At 32.4% G+C, this 20,093-nt stretch overlaps 1 protein-coding gene across 1 annotated transcript in view; it reads right to left on the bottom strand.

Annotated features, from left to right (window-relative positions):
- Nucleotides 1-5,010: 5,010 nt before the first annotated feature.
- LOC105365535 (metabotropic glutamate receptor 1-like) overlaps nt 5,011-20,093 on the bottom strand; it is a 50,761-nt gene continuing 35,678 nt past the window's right edge. Inside the window, exons 7-16 of the mRNA XM_011503727.1 lie at nt 17,732-17,904; nt 17,570-17,646; nt 15,160-15,325; nt 13,854-13,989; nt 12,333-12,535; nt 11,514-11,699; nt 9,713-10,027; nt 8,905-9,175; nt 7,569-7,842; nt 5,011-5,314 (exon numbers count right to left, since the gene is read on the bottom strand). Coding sequence (XP_011502029.1) covers nt 5,011-5,314; nt 7,569-7,842; nt 8,905-9,175; nt 9,713-10,027; nt 11,514-11,699; nt 12,333-12,535; nt 13,854-13,989; nt 15,160-15,325; nt 17,570-17,646; nt 17,732-17,904 — 2,105 coding nt within the window. The remainder of the gene's footprint in view (nt 5,315-7,568; nt 7,843-8,904; nt 9,176-9,712; nt 10,028-11,513; nt 11,700-12,332; nt 12,536-13,853; nt 13,990-15,159; nt 15,326-17,569; nt 17,647-17,731; nt 17,905-20,093) is intronic.

Raw genomic sequence — 20,093 nt, forward strand, 5'->3', positions numbered from 1 at the left:
ATTAAATCAAAATGCTTGTTTCCATATTTCGGCACAGCGTGTGCAGTATTTAATAACATTAATGTTCTTAATTAATTATACAAACATATACATAATATAGATTAGGTCATATTTATTTTAGAAAAATAATATAATTTTATTAGTTATACAATTATAACGAATATGTTAATAGTTTATAATACAATTTTTGTAAATAATTTAGTGAAAAATAGGTAGTTAAGAATATTAATCGTGGAATTCATTAAGAAAATTTAATTGATGAAAATAAATATTAATATTAAATTATAAATTTATATCTAATGTTCTATTTCAAATACTGTGCTTTATTGAATATTTGCATTTATCGTAAGAACATTCCAACTCGATTTGATATAAAATCATCTTTGTGTATTTATCAATATTCATGGCAAAAAAAAATTGCCGTTATATACAAGATCATTGTATAATAATTAATTAAAGTATACAAAATCTGAAGATTCATAAACAAATTTTATTTCACTTATAAATATAAAACAACGTCATATTAACAATAGCAAAACTACATAAGAGTTAATGATCAAATGGAATAGAAAACATAAAATACAATTATATTGGACAATTTGTATGTAAAGACTTTACCAAAAAAGCCTTCCATTCGTATAAACTTTTCTTTATCGTGACAAAAAATCATATACATAATGTACTGTGTTAAGTTTTCGTTATCTACATCAAATACATTATACAATTTTTTTCTGTTCACTTAAACGTATTTTTTTATCTACATAATTTCCTACGATATACATATTTTAAATTATGATCTTTATTAATAACAACTAATTTAAATAATACAGGTATAAAATTAAATACAATTGAGCGATGACGCAAAATATGTTTTTGAAATTTGTTGAAAATACTATACAAATATTTATTAGATGTAAAAGGGAATTAAATATTAATATAAACAATTTTTATGAGAAATAAATCAAGTGTCAAATTTAAAATATCTATAATTGTAATGAAATATCATAAAAATCAGCTTTCAGATAATACTTATTTTCTATTTAGATAACATACAAAGTAAAAAGATCAAAAATATGTAAATAAATATGTATATAGGCTGAATTACTTGGTAAAAACAAAAAAAAAAACAAAATTGTTACAAAATTGTCATTGAATGATTATAAAGAATATTTATTGTAAAGGATATTCAAATAAATAAGAAAATATTTAGAAATATTATTTCAAATATGAAATTTAATAGGAGAGTTTTCTTAAAATTCAATAATAATTGGAACAAATATTGTATTATTTTATACAATTCCAATAGCAAATGAATTTCGAAAATCAAAGAAACGAATTAATCTAAACTATACTAATTATAATTAATAATAGATAATAAATAATAATTATTGATATTATTTTACACAATGTGACAGTTAAAAATGAATAATAATTACTTAGGGAACGGTAATGAAACTTAAGTGATAAACATTACCACATCAATATTTGCAAATATATTTTGTAAGTATTATTGATTTAAATCATTATTATTTATTATTATAAAAAGTTATGCTATTGAAACTTATATTTAGTTAATATTACTATTTATTTTATTTGTAAATATCGAAATACACAAAAAAATTCGTTATTAAAAGACATCTATGAAATTCTTTAAATATATAATGTAGTGTTCAGTGTGTTAAGAAAACTAGTAAAAAATAACAGAAATCAACAACTGATTTTTGTAATTTTCTTAAATTAACAATAAATATTTCTATAAAAATGCATTCATAATTGTTTAATATCTCTCGATATAAAAAGAATAATATTACTTATAACTACCAAAAGTATTTCATAGTCATTATTTAAATAAATACTTAATTCACTAATAAAAAATGTATATTCTATAAATTAATTTATAATTACAAAATCAAAATTGTATATTAATAAAAGAATTATTTACATCATAAATACCAATAGAATAGAATTTAAATTGCAACATAATTGTATAATTATTAGTATTGATTAAAGCATTATTTATATTTTAATAATTAACAAAATTTAATTTGACACAAAATAATTAATATTATACTCTACTTATGTTTTTTTTTTTTTTTTTTTTTTTTTTTTTTTTTTTTTTTTTTTTTTTTAATAGATGCACAAGACATGTGAAAGTAATTAATGTTAAATTAATCGTTAAAAGTCAGAGATATTTGTACTATAAAAATTTGTTCACGTTATTAAACTATATAGATTTTATATTTAATTTTGGAAATAAAGATCAAATATTAATGATTTAAGATTAAATCGAATTAATACATTCAATAAATTTAATAAAAAAAAATAAAAAAATGTTTATATATTAATATATTAAGGTTTATCGGCAATCTAAGGGATAATTATTCATATAATGGTTTATTGGAATAATGTTTATTGATTTAAACATTTATTCAATATGTAAAAACACATTTCATAATAAACTCTACCTTTTTAAATTCTAATTTCAAGAAAAAACGTATGACGAGTATTTTACAAACAAGTATAAGTTATGTAATAGCAATTATCTTTGATTCCCTTAGCCTTAAATTATAAAAAAATTTAATTTACATTGTCATATATATATATATATATATATATATATATGTACTTTTTGCAATAATTAAATTATATTTCCTTATTGATTGGACCATTTGTTTATTCCTTTGTTAGGTAAAGCAGGTAATGATTTTATTAAATTTAAATTCAATCAAAGAGTTCATTGCTGTTAAGGTTAATAAATCATTATTGAATTTATTATATTGTTGGCTAATGATTTTATATTTCACTTTAAAGTATTTTTTATAAATAACTTTTTAAAATATATTATTATTATCATCTATATACAGATTGATATGAATAATTAAAAGAATAAAAAATGTAAATTACGTTCCTTTGAAAATGAATCATCGATTGTAATGTCGAAGAAACTAGAACGAATGAGGAATAAATTTTATATAAACAAAATACATCTTAATTTTACGACTTCGTTATCTGATAAATTAATTCTTTTATCAAAATTACTTTAGCCATTTTTTTTGTTTTTGTTTTGTTTATTATTCTGATACTATTCTGAGTATATGATATTTTATAAGTTACAAAGATAAAATATATGCACGATACCTCGATTAGAATATGCCATTAAAAACAAAGCAAATTTGACGTGATAAATATAATTATGATTCTTGATTATATGTCTATTTATTTTGCCTTAAATTTAAAATAACTTTGTTGATTAAATTAACTTAAGCAGAGCAGCATAATCCTCTTATAATTACACAACAGCATTCACAATAATACAAATTCACTTTACTCGAACACATTACTAATATAACGTATAAATTCAATTTGCCCTTGGCGCAGACGATTGTTTAGAAATAATCACATATTCATTTTGATTGTTCTCAATGGAATCTACGAAACAGAATTATTTACGTTTTTAACGTAAAAGATTCCAATTTTTTTCAACTCTTAGCCTTATCGATACTTGTGTCAGTGATTTACGATAATAATTCAAAATATATACAGTCAACCGTTTTTCTTATAACTATTTGGAAATATAAATGAAGTAAGTAGAAATATTCGCTCGATAGATGTAAGAATGTCTATATAATTTAATAATTCCTTATATCAATATAAAATAAAGGGATTAATGTAAGAATTATATCGTAAATTTTAATGTCAAATTTACTCTAATAAATACATAATATTTCTTGAAAATATTTCATCTGATGAAAAACAATGGATGATTTTATTATCTATAAATCAATATGAAAATATGGTTCTCAACGCAAAAAAAAAAAAAAAAAAAAAAAAAAAAAAAAAAAAAAAAAAAAAAAAAAAAATAATAATAATAATAATAATAATAAAAATATTTGTTTTAGTGTTTATGCATTTTAAATAATTGCAATTGTTTTGTAAACATTGAAGAAGTTTAGGGATGACCAGTGCTGTAAAAATATATTTAAAATGTTGTTATTAATAATATAGTTAAAACTTTTTAAATATTCAAAAATTTTGATAATGTAGAAGCAATTTTATCCTGATAAGTAGAAACAAAAATTGTTAAGAAAATTAAAAAGTTTTAACAGATCTATTTTAATAAATATTACGTCACTTTACTTTTTCCGCAATGTTTATACAATATAACTACACATCTAATTGTGAATACTTAACAAATGTTAACATTTCTGTAATATGATTTCATTGGTGTCTTTAAAAAAACGAAAATAATTATATTATTTATATTATTGATGAAGTTAAATTTTGGAAATTTTAGAATTTTACTGAAATGCAAAAAAAAAATGGAGTAACCTGATAAATCTGTATTTATATATAGTTGAATTTGTATTAAATGTCAACTATATAACTATGCAAACTTGAAATCGTTATATTTCATTAAAATTACGGTAATAATTTCCTACATATCTATTTAAAAACAGATCGTTACATTAGTCATGCAAAGTAATATTTAGCCTAGGTTGAGCAAAGTTAATTATTCATTAAATACAACTATTAATCAGTTGTTAATGAATTTCGAGTAAGAATATATTAAAGACTAAAAAAAATAACGACTCGATAAATGCTTTATAATTACGAATGAACAAGTTTTGTAATCGACGAATTGCTACATGGCCGATAAAATAGATTTTAACAATTTTCACATATCCATCAGCAGATGTCATATACGTCTACAAGATTTATCATTACGTTTACCGCTATAATATTAATAATACTATTGATCAACAGTATTTCCAATACTGCCCGACAGATCATCGAAGACAACTGAATATCCTTTCTCTTTGCGAATTATCCAAACGATAATGCGAACAGTTGAGAACCATTCGGTCTCAAAGCCAATCTCATGCGAATCAAGTAGAGAAGATTGTCGCCACAGCCTCGCACGACTCGTGTAATTACGAAGTATCAACAGGTTCATCGCCACTTCCACAGGATCATCCCGATCAATGGCCCGGATGTATAGCCATTGATGCGTTAGAGGGCGCTAGAGCCAATGTCCGCGTACGCTGCTTCGGAGCCGAGGGTGATGGTGATATTAATCACCGGATCGCCGGAGTCGTTGGACTGCAGCTCGCTCTCCTCGCGAATACGCGGCCTCAGGTCGACGAGGCGCAGGGTCTCCTCATCTCCGTCGAGAGTCTCCGTCGACTTCGTACCGTCGACGTTATTCGCCGTCCAGAATCCGTTCGTCTTCTCGAGCGTGGAAGTTCTCCCGGGTACCGATACCCTTAATTCCCCATTGCAGTTGGATTGTACGCTGGAGTATGTTGTCGCCGACCTAAAATGTCGATGATGCTTCATAATTCTAACTGTCCAGACTTTATGAGAATGCGCGTTGAAGAAGACGCGGTGCACTGGGTGATAATATGACTATTCTCGTTACATTTCCATTAATTGAAGTTTTTCGAGCACGCGAATAGCCCTTTGAAATGCCGTTTTTTCTCATTATGACAACAAAAAATCGTACGAATGTGTCTGTCTCCTCTGTGCGTGTGCGCGCGCGCGCGTGTCCGTTGGATAAATCGCAGCTGTGTTGTTGTTTTTTAATGATTAGAAATTTTATCAATCTATGACATTTGTTATTAAATGTTTAATTAAAATGCGACGGCGGCCTATGTTAAGCAAGACATTTCTTAATTAATTAGGAAATTAATTCTCTATTTATGAAAATGACTTATTGTTAAAAATTAAATGTTTTTAATTATTAAATACAAGCGGGCATTCGGTTGAAATTTAATGCATTATTGAAAAAAACAATTCAATTGATTATAGTGACGCATTTTAATAATTAAAATTCAGTATGAGGAATGTAATACTGATAATGTTGATAGAGAATTCGCATACATAGCCATTGGAATATCAATTAATGTAATACAATTTTGTAAATAAATAAGAAATAAAGATATAAAATAATAGAGTCAATATTACAAACTAATATTTATCAAATATTAAATATTGGTAATATGATTGAGTGGTATTACAATGGACTATTTTGACTTGAGTTAGAAATTATTAATAATGAAGAATAATTGAATATACAGAAGCATGACAATAGAATTATAAAATAATTAAATTCAATGTATTAGCACAATATTGAACTACCAAATTTGAAACTTTACTTATATGATCAATAGTAAATAAAATTTGTTTTCTAGGAAATTATTCGATATTTCGGATAATATTATGAATAGTACGAGCATCCATGGAAACGAGCACGCAGACAACAATCCATAAACATAATTTGATTATCCGTAATATATGAAATTAAAATGAATATTATTATGTTTATTCGATAAGAAAATTCAATTATAACTTGAAATATAATACGTTTGTTCACTTTTTATAAACTGTTTGCATTAGTTACAAGGTAATGAAGAGAGACAAGCGAGGACTAGCATTGACTGTAGCATTGTTCACTTATGTAAACACGACACAGTTACAAATTAACGTAACTATTATCAAAATCACTTACTCAAACACGAACAACAAATATATACTTCCAATATTATATTAATAAAGATCCTCTTATTAATGATTGTATAATCGTAACATTTGAATTATCATCGATAAATATTTTAAGAAATAAAGTCAAATTGATAGCTTACTCGGTCACTTCACATTCACATTTATATTTACATTTCGTATCGTTATATTAATCATAATTAATCATTAAATAAAAGGCTAAACAAAATTATTTACGTAATCCATGAACAAATCATTAGTGCGGTTAATGCATATCGTAATATGAGCCTCATTACAAGAAGGAGCAACTTTTAATTAATGTAAAAGTGACAGGCTGTACTCGCATTGAAAATCATTCCTGATAAACGTAAACAAACTGTTGGAAAATAATGATTTTGAAGGTTTAGATTCTTTGAAAGGAGTAACATTATGAATCGCAATATCACTGTCATTCATTTATTTCATAAATTCTCGATAATTAATGTATGTAAAATATTTTTTGATTCTCTATGTTAATTTACAAATGATAAAATGAAGATTTAATTGAGCACATTAATCACGAAAATGCTTAGATATTCTTTTTCATTATTATTATTATTATTATTATTATTATTATTATTATTATTATTATTATTATTATATTTCTTTTAGTTATATATTATAAGTTAACAGGATTAATCGACAATTGTCATTGGTTAATCAACAATTAAAAAATGCATATGTCGAAATGATATTCGGTGCAATGCTCTGTATTGCTAAAAAAAAATAAAAAAAATAAATAAATAAATAATAAAAGAAAATCATAGAAAATCAAATCGCGGCTAGTGCATTCAGCCGAAAGCTTAAAACTCGAAAGAAGGACATTGATAAGGCAGCTCCTTATGTACCTCTGCTTCATGCAACAAAAAAATCAAGCACATTCGCCTTTGACACTGCATTCACAAAATAATCTTTGCTACGAAAGTCCAAAGATGGCTCGAAGAAATTTAACCCGAGAACTACCTACGCGGACAAAAGATTGAAAGAGAGAGAGAGAGAGAGAGAGAGAGAGAGAGTCCGAAGGGAGTAACCTGCGCGAGTCGTCGACGAGTCTCTTGACGTCCAGCTCGGCCCAGTGTCGCTCGACTTTTGGAGTCTTTGCCGAGGAGGAGGATCTCCCGAGCAGGCAGTCCCGCGTGTCAGTCTCCTCGTAGTCGGCGCATTCCCAAATCCGCTGTTCTTCGGCCCCCGCTGGCGACGACCTCGCCGACGCTCTAACAAGGACCAATGACTCGCACAGCGACATCAGCAGCTCCTTGTCAGTCTGGATGGACAATGTCCGTCGCTTTATACTACCTCTGCAAGCTACACATGGGTACGATTAATTTCAGCAACAGATCCGTCAAGGCTGCCTGCGCAGCGTTTAATTGCCTTCGCCAGACGAGAGAATTCGCGTTGATTAAGTCCCTACGAACGTTTCATTTTCAATAATTACCTACCGATCGGTCCTGCCAACGATCGAAACTCCTCGTGCGTCGAGGCAGCCGCTTTTAACGAATATTTAAAAAAAATTACCTGCTAGATCAATTGACTATTATTTGAATTTTGTCCATTTATTCGCATTCACCCTAATGTTGAACATTCATTGGTTTCTTTCTCTCTCTCTCTCTCTCTCTCTCTCTCCTTTTTTTTTTTTTTTTTTTTTTTTTTATACAATAATCCAAGATCTTTAAAAAGTCTCTTGAAAATAATAAACTTTTTAGTTTTTTACTAAACTTAGAGACTGTAGTTCCGATATGAGGCAAAAAAAAAAAAAAAAAAGAAAAAAAAAGAGAGGTAGAAAGAGAGATTATTCGTTCGACCGTTTCGTTCTTTACAACGTCAGCCGACGAATATTTCCTCTCAGCGCTCTATTATTTTTATTCTATTGTCAACAAATTGAAAACGTCAAATTAAAGACTAAGGACGATTTTCAGCGCACGTCCAGTGAAATACGAGCAGAAACGACCGAAAGTCATACGTATTATTGCAGGCGAGAGTATTGCAGCGTAGAGGATATCGTGTAAGGGTGGATGTTATTGGAAGGGGAGGGGGTGACTGGTGGGTGTGGGGGGGGGGGGGGGGGGGGGATGGGGGAATTTTAATTAGAACTTTATCGCTGACAACGATAATGTGTGTGTGTGTGTGTACGTGTGTGTGTGTGTGTGTGTACGTGTGTGTGTACGTGTGTGTGTTGGGGGGGGGGGGGGGGATGGAGGGTGATGGAGGGCGATGGAGGATGATGGGGGTTAAGACACCGATGTCAGTAAAGAAAGAGAATTTTGAAAGGCTCCACTGTGGCGGAATGATGGAGAAACACGAGCGGAGTGAGCAACGTTCGGTCCCAAGAGCATCGAGGATTGGTAGGGCGCTAAGCTCGGTACTTACTAGACGATGACTCAGTCTCCTCGGACTCAGCGATTCGATAAACGGTGCGCTTGGGCGGGGGCTCAGCGATGGCCGCGGCGACTCGAGCACCGATGTGGCACCTAATAGACTTGCTCGTAGTGAAAAGCGCTCGGTTGTTTCGTTCCGGCCTTAGGACGATGATGTACAGCTTGGGCATGAAGAGGAAGACAAGGGTGACCGAGGCGCTCAGCGTTACGCACATGCACATCGTTATCACCTGAGACAGTCGAATAAAGTATATAATGCAACTCTTACAATGTGTCGTAGGAATCAATCAATGTTACGAGTGGTAGCCAATATCGTAAAATGTCATTCTTACAAATCCGATGGTTAAACATTCGAACGATCAGAAGATATAAATTTTGGTATATAACTAAGCCACTTATATACATAGAAACAAATGCCAAATACGTTATTTATAAGCGGACTCACATATAGATAGATACACACATAGAAAGATAGATGAATGAATGAATAGTTAGGTTGTACATATAGCCTAAATGATTGATTAAATAGCTAATGGCAAAAATTGCCTAACAGTAGTCGAATGAAAAAAAGTTAGAATAAGGGCGCCGGAATTAATGGAATAATAGACAAATTATAAAGCGAGACTTGCAAAGAGAAAAGCCATAAAATAGAGAAGTTGTTAAGTAATCCGATGTTATTACCCAAGGATAATCTCACGTAATCCGCATTTAAAGGATCATTCGATGATGCGCGGCTTTGAAAAGCGCTTTCTACCAATGAATATATGCGCGATGACGAGATAACGATTGCACAAGGTCACCTTGGTCTCACTGCCGAAGTATATGGGCACAAAGGCGATCCAGATGACACAGGTCGTGTACATGGCGAAGCCGATGAACTTGGCTTCGTTGAAGTTCTCCGGGACGTTGCGGGTTTTGATGGCGTAGAGGGTGCAGAGTCCTATCAGAAGGGCGTCGAAGGTTAAGGGCGAAAGAACCGCCCGGGGGGTCGTTGCGCACGTGAGGACCGACCGGTGTCGTGCCGGAAACTCGAGGGTCGGCTTCGCGGGCTCCATCACAAGCATCGTCGTCGCTATCACCACCTCCACCATTATCAGAATACACGTTATCATTATCTGTAAAACGATCCGTTTATTTATGTCTCCTCTGTCTGTCTGTCTCTGTCTCTGTCTCTCTCTCTCTCTCTCTCTCTCTCTTTCTCTCTCTATCTATCTATCTATCTATCTATCTATCTATCTATCTATCTATCTATCTATCTATCTATCTATCTATCTATCTATCTATCTATCTATCTATCTATCTATCTATCTATCTATCTATCTATCTATCTATCTATCTATCTATCTATCTATCTATCTATCTATCCATCTATCTATCTCTCTCTCTCTCTCTCTCTCTCTCTCAATGTTAAACATTCAAAGTTTCTAAGTTATAGTTTTACATATTTGTCATTTATTTGTAATGTATTAAAGGATTTTTTTAACCTTGTAAAAATTGAATAAAGTCTATTAGTTATTTCAAAAGATGTTGCAATTTTTGAAAAAGGTGCATTTTTCAATAAATATCAGTTGATAAATCGTTCCGCGAATTTAATCCTTGTCGTAACGTATCGTACATCATCGCTTACTTTATAAATTCATATTTTTATTCATGAATGAATGTGCAATGCTTAAAAATTAATTACTTCAGAGAAGTGTGTTGGTAGAAATTTTTAATTTTAATTTTTTAATTAATTTTAATGCTCTTAAACTTGGTAAAAGGCAATGAAAATAGTCGTACTTATAGCTCTATTGATTTTAATCAAAAACTTGATTGAGCAATACAACGCATTACGGAAATCTACATTTTTCTGTTAATTCCGAGCCACTGGACTGCAAATAAGCAATTGCTCTCGTAATTATAATAACTTCCAAGTTACAATTCATTCGATCTAATTTACCGAGCCTGGAACCGTCCATCCTCTCACGTTTCTTTGTTAATGAACGTCGATCAAATCCAACAAGAACGATTTTTTTTTTTTTTAACAATTCAATAAGTAATGAAACTTTAATAATTATTCTTTAATAAGACGAAATAGCGCAAGCTTTAAGTAAGACGCCTATAAAAACTTTGCGCTAATCGAAATCAAAGTTTGGCGATAATTCCGCGAAGTTTTGAATTCCGAATTTACTTAATTGTAAAATAAAATTATTTTTAAATCGTGAAACTTTGCCACCAGTCGTTTAAAAATCTAGTTGATAAAAGTAGATTTGCAAAGTCAAAGTAGTTTTAAAAGATTATCCCTAATAAAAAGAAAGATGAAAGGAGAGCAAAACAAAAAAAAAAAAAACAAAAAAAAATCAAAAAAATACATGGAAATTTGAATAATACTGAAAAAGAAAGAGAGAGTCTAAATTCTTATCTGATTGACATTTAATTAAAATGTTCGTCCATTTAACTAAAAGTCCCGCTGATACGAAGGGAACTTGTAAGGCCGAGAGCAGGAACGGCGTGAGAGTCCTGGACGATGCTTCGACCATCAGCGCCATATCCTCGCACCAGTTTTGACTTTTTCATTAGAGGGTCTGAAAATGGCAAGGCGGAACAAAGGATGATACATACCTGGGCAGTGGCGGACATAAATAGAGGTTTTCGTTTTGGAAATCGCTTTTTCGAGCCGGCCAGTATCCGGGCGATCCTGTTGGTCTTTGTGAAGAGGCTCGCGTAAATCATTGCGAAACTGATACCAGGCATCAGTCGGCTAAGCGTGCATGAAGTGTACGTAGGTTTTGCCAGGATCGGCAATACCTATCGAAAAACGTTCGTTACAACCATTTCCTCTTTTTTCCTCTCTCTCTCTCTCTCTCTCTCTCTCTCTCTCTCTCAATCTCAATCTCTCAATCTCTCAATCTCTCAATCTCTCAATCTCTCAATCTCTCAATCTCATACGAATAAAGAACAACAACATCAACACGCCCCCTCGCTCCACTTGCCTCTTTTGCTTTTTTCTTTGCTATATGAATGATACGTACATTCGCTTATCAATTACATAAATGCATAATTGTACGGACTTTTCATTGAACAATTAGATATTAGAGATTCCTTTTATTCTTATTGCCATTCCAACACTCGCGATGTAATACATAATTATAAAGTGTTTTTTTTTTTGTCTTTCGTTATATTTGAAAATGACCGCTAGCCCGTGTAATATTATTGTTATATCATTGTCACTCGGTCGACTGACTTTGTTTAAGTTTAAGACTTAAACAGAACATACACGATATTCTGCAGGGAGCGATAATTCAAAAACACTAACCGGTCGATAATTATTGATAATTATGTAGGTTCAATGTTTACCAGTGTAAGACGGGCGATGGATCGATTGGGGCAGCGAATACGGTCGAGATAAGACGAACTATTTACGAATGAAATAATACTTACGGATGCATGAGAGAGGGTCATCCCTGCGAGGATGAGGTAACTGAGTTCCCGCGTACTGGCCTTGACGACCGGCGTGTTGTTGTGTTTTATGAAGATGTGGCAGGTGACGAAGGTCGCGAGTAAACCAATGGCCGATGATGTCATCGCTATTATCGCCTCGACATCGCTCCAAGTCGTATACTCCACCGGTATAACGTAGCAAGCTGCGGATATATATATTCTCAGGATGAGTATTAGTATTGCAGGAGATGCGCAGCGGAGTATTTATTCGTATTCGATGTACTCATTGTTGTTCCGAGTATTAAAAGGTAGAAGAGCACACATAACACAAATCCGTGGCTTTCGAGGGCTATTAATTTTGCAAACTAGGCGGAGCTTAAGCCAGCTATTGTGCTTTGAATATTGGCTATGCATTTATGTGAAAAATACTTGTCACTGAATGAAAATTATGATCGAAGCTTCGAAGCTGTGTTTCCAAAAATTAGTATAAATCCATCTTTGTTATGAGTTTATTATCAACGAAAAAAAAAAAAAAAAAAAAAAAAAAAAAAATGATTTCCATATTACAAGTTTCCAATGCCCGTATCTCTTGCCTGTCTCTTGGAAAATTTATTTCAAAAAATGGCTTTTAAAAAATTGTACTGATATTTATGTTATTTAATATTGTTAAAAAGGTAAGTATGTTAAAACGGTAAAAAGATCATTGGGAGCATGTGCACAAGGACGGTAAAATTCATCGCTCCACTTTTAAATTTCAGGTCTAATCCGTCTTTGGTTGCAGTCGATTAAGATGGTATTAGTATATAAAAGACATTTTAAAAGAGAGATTCATTTAAGTTTAATTTAAGTTTAATAAAATCAGCATTATCCAAGTTTATTAACATACAAGATTTCGCCTCTTTTCGTTTCTCTAATATATAACAAACACATGCACGCACAAGCTTATGTATATATATATATATATATATATATATATATATGTAAATTTATACGAAGATAATCCAATATTAAATACTCTATAAGAAATATTAAAATATCTCCGAATTTTATCTCCAATACATTCGCTATTTAATAGTCGATAGTTATAGTTAATAGTTTAATATTTTTAGATTATTTTAATATTTTAGATTCAATGTTTCGCAAGTCTTGAAAAAATATTCGATTAATAAAATCGAAAGAATAAAATCCTTTATTAGATAAATAAGTTTTCCTCATAAAAAAAAAAAAAAAAAAAAAAAAAAAAAAAAAAAAAAAAAAAATACAAAACACCATTATATAAAGATCGAGTGACTCAGTAATTGACGAATAATTTGCAATAATCGCAATTCGCTTCAAACGACTAATTTAAGATCGATCTACAAAATTCACGGCTAAAAATTCTCATTCCAAATGTTTTCACGATTGACATTACAAATGCATACTCGAGGAAGCAACCTCCTCGCTTTAAATTTTAAGTGCTTCTTTAAAATGTTTCTTCGATCGTGTTTGGCCGAACGACAATAAAAAGTAATCAGGACCTACCCGTTTTGTTCCTATTGGGCAACTGGCCATTGGGGCAGGGTATGCACTTGCTCTGCTCCTCGTCGACGAGCTGATCGTGATCGCAGGGTACGCAAGCCCAGCAGCAACGCTTCTCCTGACCTCCGGTCTTGAAGTTCTGAAAATAGCCGGTGGTCCTGACAAGCGAACAACCATTTCTTTGCCTTCCTTAGAGATTGTTGGAGTGGTGTGGGAGTAAGGGTGTGGGTAGGGGCGGTGGGGTTAATCGGGAGGGGGGGGTGAAGAGGGCACGAATTAATTTCGCGCTCGAAAAATAGTTACTTAATAATAATTATAATAATAATTAATAATAATAATTAATAGTTAGTTAGTTGTGGGGGGGCGGGGGGGGGGGGGAGAGATTAGCTATCGCTGCTGGGTTCGTCGCTCGTTCCTCCCTTTCAGCTTTTTACGATTCGTTTGGCATTCAGCACCGATGGCGCACAACTGTAATTTTACATGCACCGAGCGAACGCCATGAAAGACCCTTGAATTATTGCGGCCGTATTCGTAAGTTCGATGTTTCCCTGCTTCGCAGCTGTTAAATCAGGGGCTCGGGGATAGAAGAATACCTTCGTTAAATCGCGTGGGGCGGCGAATCGAAGCCTCAAATTTACCTCATTACCAGTGCCATTTATTCTGCATTATCAAGTCATTTTTAAAGTTAATTTTGTACACGCTTTACATCTGCTCTCTCGTTTCTGTTTGTCATCGAGACGAGAAAGTATCTCTAAAAAAAAAAACAAAAAAAAAGAAATACTTGGATACTTTGTTTCAAAAGAAAAAAAAAAGAAGAAGAAAAAAAATTAGGGAGAAAAGAAGGATAATCTTTTGAAGCATTTCACTGGGACGGGATAGCAATACTTGGTGTGCGAATCGGAAAATTGCCGTGTGAACCAACGGGCGAACCAACGTGCGAATCCTCATAAAGTAATTAATAACTCCGATAGGTTCTCAAATTTCATGTTGAGGAAAAATGAAAAAACGAAGGCACTGGCTGCTTTCCAATCGTCAAAGTACAAGTGTCGAGGTATAAAATTCGCGCGCTAGGCATCGATTATTAATTAATACTTTCCGGCAGTTTTGCAGGATAAGAAGGGAGAAGGAAAGCGTTTACGCGGTTGCGAATTAAATACGAAGCGCGAGCGCTCGGTCGGAATGACGTAAATTTCAGGGCTCGACACGAGCGAGCCTCGCTGAAACCACGGAGGAGGATGAGGCGGTGGCGATAAAGTTGGATAATGGTGGTTGTGGAGGTGGTGGAGGCACCTCGATGACGAGCGCTTACCTTGTATTGTCCTAGGGGGCAGGGCTTGGAACAGACGCTTTCGACGAGGCTCGGGTTGCGCGACTGGGGCGAGCCCGTGAAGGTGAGGGTTCCGTTGTTCCAATCGCCGATCTGCACGTAGGCGTAGGTGCCGTTCGGCATCAGCTGGTAGTTCAGGATCTCGTACCTGCGGGTGCGCGGCATAAGAGTTACGCGAACATAAAAGGATAAGGGCTTCTGCACTCGGTGCGCGGTCGTTGCCGGACAATCGGACGCTCGTGACCTTTTTCGGGAGGACTTCGTAGGGTCGAGTGTTGTTCAAGGGACGCCATGCGCTTCCATTAGCGATACTCGATAAACTCGATTTTATGCTCAAAAAAGTGGTGATTTTTTATTTAAAAAATTTCATTAGATATCAAATGTCGACAGGTTGGTTGGAAAATATTTATTTATCAGACGTTGTGCGCTGTAGAACGTCACTCCCCATTCACTTGATTACTCTCTATCATTTTATTTATAAATTATTTATTCTACTGTAGTTTCTATCATGTATAAAATTAACCAAATTTTCGACAAAAGAAATACATCAAAAATCAATCACATCGATCAAAAACTGCACGTTTATAAATTACGTAATCATTGACTTGACTTTCAGCACAATGTCCAAAATGTGTAAAAAAAAAAAAAAAAAAATGATAGAAAAAAATGTAAAAAAGAAAAATAATAATTTTCCCACAGGAGCATTCGTGCGATCATTTTTCAACTTTTTTTTTTAATCGAATAAACTCTGAATAATAAGAGAATTAACCAACATAAAAGACTACATTGATGGATAACAATTGCCTTGAAATTTAATAAGAGAAGTGATTGAACTTAACATTAAAATGTTAAAATATTTTTGAAATTATTCATCGTAAGTGCATTATAATATAAAGTCTTTTTACACTTTAATAATGAAATACTAAAAATGTCATTGTTAATTATATAAAATTACATTGAAATATCAAAGTTATTACCATATTAAGCCTGTATAATTCCAGTGTTTATGAAAATTCACTTTATTCACATAACGAAATAAATAATTCGTATAAATATTTAATTGAATTAATTATAAACAGAATGACATTTAACGGAAGATGTGCGTGTGTGTGTGTGTGTGTTTGTTTGTGTGTGTGTGTTTGTTTGTGTACATATAATATATATATATATATATAATGTTACTAAGAATTAATGGAACTTTATACCCTCTCGAAACTTGTTTTTACATCATTGACCTTTTCAATTAAAATACGCACTAGCTATATTCTAGAATCATAAATGTAATAAAGGAAGTCGCAAATCGATAATTATTCAATCATTGAAGTAGGGCCAAGCAGACACTCGACCAGGAGATCGTCAATTTCGAAAACCGCAATGTTAAAGGCAAACAAAAAATCGAACGATAAAGGAATGAAGGGCCCGATCTCCCTTGTAATTAAATCACTCGAGTTCAAAAGCGAATACTCATTTATTCTAGAAAATGAAAAAATATAAAATACACTGTAAGAATTTTACGTAACAGAGAGAGAGAGAGAGAGAGAGAGAGAGAGAGAGAAATTGAGCGATGGAGGGAGAGGCGAAACATTGGATAAAATTTTGCACGAAAGATTAGGGGTAAAAACGACCGAGAGGAGAGGCTTATGACGAAAAACATGGAATGGGTGATGATAAGCTGGTGCGGTTGGAAACTTTATCTCACCACGCTGACCGGCTATTGAAATTCAATATTTATGGAAAGATGTGCATCAAGACTACGATGGTCGCTCCGTTAAACTTCTCACCAAATATGGTATTTTCATTCGATTGTAGTTCCACTGGCCACACGCTCGTTAACAGTGCATGTCAAGAAATATTTCTCAAACAATCATCTCGTTGAGCTGTCTAAATACACAATCCATTTTCCAAAATCTATATTATACATTCATGCAGTGTTGCAATTGTTTGATCATCCCCCGAAATATGCACGAATTTGTAAATTCCGCGATGTTTTGGTGGGGAAAAAAAAAAAAAAAAAAAAAAAAAAAAAAAAAAAAAAAAAAAAAAAAAAAAAAAAAAAAAAAAAAAAAAAAAAAAAAAAAAAAAATTAAATACAAGTAAACAAATATGTTAGTGTTTTATATTAACGATCTCATAATTTTACGTAAGAGAAACTAAGATAATTTCTTTATTACTTTTTTGTTTCCCATGGTTCTGCCCTTTTTATGGCATTACTATTGTTCGTTAAAAATGATTGTATCCTCACTATGCTAAAACGATAAAGAAATAAAGATACGAGCTGACTTTGAAGGATTAAATATATCGCGAGTGTAAGCTCGTGAAAATTAGTTTAAAAAACACCGCCTAACTGTACGATGAATTTTGAAAGATTTTGGAAATAGACATACGCACCGACCTGCCCGGTGGATCCCCTCGTCGATCGAATTCCACGATTTCCTCGCCAATGCTGAAGGTCACGTTCATCAAATGATTCTGCATTACAACACACAAATTCAAGCGTAAGTATGCTATTGCAATAATCAAATTACGTACATGCATATTGACGAAAGGAAATCACCTTGAAACGTGTGCCATTAAAGGGAAAAATTTCTTTGCAAACGCCAGTATAGTTGTGGCCGCAAATTTCCTCTAGCATATTGTGCAATCCGTGCGCCATAACCCAAAATGACTTCATCACGAAGCTCATCTTCGGATCTTGTCTGTACCTTTCGTAAGTTAATTTCTCCTCTCCTATAAAATAATTTCAAACAATATTTATTATATGATTTTTATTGCACTTTTTATCCACTTTATATCCAAATTCCGTTTAGGCGACCACAAGAAGCTAGTACATTTGGCTTTATATCTCGTTGATTCATAAAATCCCAATTACTGGCAATCAATAGTCTTATTCAATTAGATTCTTATTATTATGCGATTATTGCAAGTATATACGTTGGTTGTATTTCATTTAAATCGATTAACACAATGTAATAAAATACTCTGATATCGTCATTTATTATTTACGATCGTAATCAATTTTTACCTCTCGTTTCTATTAAGTAGCATGGACAAATGATTAAATTTATTATTAAAGTGCATAGATTTAACTGAAATAAATACGTAATGCTTAGAATATCGTTATGGATCATTTGTCACTGGGCTCATAGTAACAATAACATCTACTGGCTTGTATCAATAAACACCTCGTTTGCATTCAAACAACAGTCAATGCTAACAATAATCAATAATGTCAGGCTCTTTCCAAAATACCTTTGTATTGTCTTTACCAATGTCCTACGGATGCCTTTATCGATCGCGATTAAGGCACTCTGACATTAAATGCGCGGGCGCAAAGACCCCCGAGCTTAAACATCACAACTTCATTGGTCGACTAAAGAGGCTGGCGTGAGTTGTTGTGAGCCGGAATCGCGAAACCCGACCGCCTTTGTACTGAACTTATGTAAGTGGCTGGAAATCACTTGTCGAGTAACTTCAAGTTGCTGACTAAGCTCCTTTACTACTAACTACTAGGGTGGGGCAAATTTTCTTACTACCAAAGCCACTTGGATTCTTCACAATTCTCCGATATTCCTAATCCTCTTTATTTATATTACATTTATACACAGACGGAGAGAGTTATTTATTTTTATGATTCCAGGCATGCACTTCTTAACGAATTAAGTACGTAAAGAAATGCGATAGTCGAATGTCTAATGTCGAAAGATTTTGATTTTATGCTGTCAACAGCATCTATTTGGGTAGTATTGTTTGTTTCTCTTTTCTTTCTTTTCTTTCTTTTTTTTCTCTCTCTCTCTCTTTTTTTTTTTTTTTTTTTTTTTTTTTTTTTTTTTTTTTTTTTTTTATTACTCTTTGGAAATCTACTTTGAAACGTGAAATATTTGAATTTCAAATAGAATTAGAGTCTATTAATCTCGAGAAATGCGAATTAGCACCGTGCATGCGCATCTCATAGGTCATAAAGACTAAGTAAATGGGTAGAAGCTCCATTGTTCCACGTCAAAAAACGTTACATCTCCTAAAGAGGCTGACGTCGCTAGCCGAGATAGAGGGAGAAAATTGATTTTACCCTGTAAAAAGCGACACGACATGGCCTTAATAGATAAACAGCCTTATTACACGTACACATAGACGCGCGCGCACCCACATCCCTCAAATCGGTGGCTTTTTTTTTCACGTACGTAGTCTCGAAACGAGAAAAGGTTAATAAAATAGTGGCAATCCAATAAATCAGATGCTCGAGCGATTAAATCCCGCGCGCATACATATATCGAATGTATCATTAGACTTGCACGAGAGTGATTGCAGAGATCGTGTGCTCGTGCATTCTTTACACTTTTGTATCACAACTTTTCTCACTTTATCGCGCAATAGCTGCAATTACATTCGCCTCGTACTTAGACGCTCAGTCAGCAACGTCTATTAATACTTCACTATGCACACAAAAAAAAAAAGAATACAAATGCATTGATAACGGCAATTAAACAGTAGATATTATGCATTTATGTTGCACACTGAGTCTTGAATTTTATAAAAAGTGATTTACGAGTATATTTTAGAGAAGATTTAGTACAAGAAGTGCAACGTCCAGAAGTGAAATATTTCACTTTGTATTTGATAATGATAATTAAGTAATTAGTTAAAAGCTTCTTGCGCAATACGTTGCCATATAGCAAAATAAATTTTTATAGTAATACGATGACAATACTTTAAAGTTTTAATTTATAAAATGAAGAGGAAACCTCTTCTTTACTTTATTCTTTTTTTTTTTTTTTTTTTTTTTTTTTTTTTTTTTTTTTTTTTAGCTTGTTTAGTGTCGAAGGAGAAGCAGTGCAGGTAGCTACGCAAAAAATATTAAAATACATTTTTTATTTGATAAATTCTTATAAAAGAATATTTTAATTTTCTATAGGATTAAA

This window comes from Ceratosolen solmsi, unplaced genomic scaffold (genome assembly GCF_000503995.2).
Source record: "Ceratosolen solmsi marchali unplaced genomic scaffold, CerSol_1.0 scaffold8, whole genome shotgun sequence".
NCBI classification, from domain to species: Eukaryota; Metazoa; Arthropoda; class Insecta; order Hymenoptera; family Agaonidae; genus Ceratosolen; species Ceratosolen solmsi.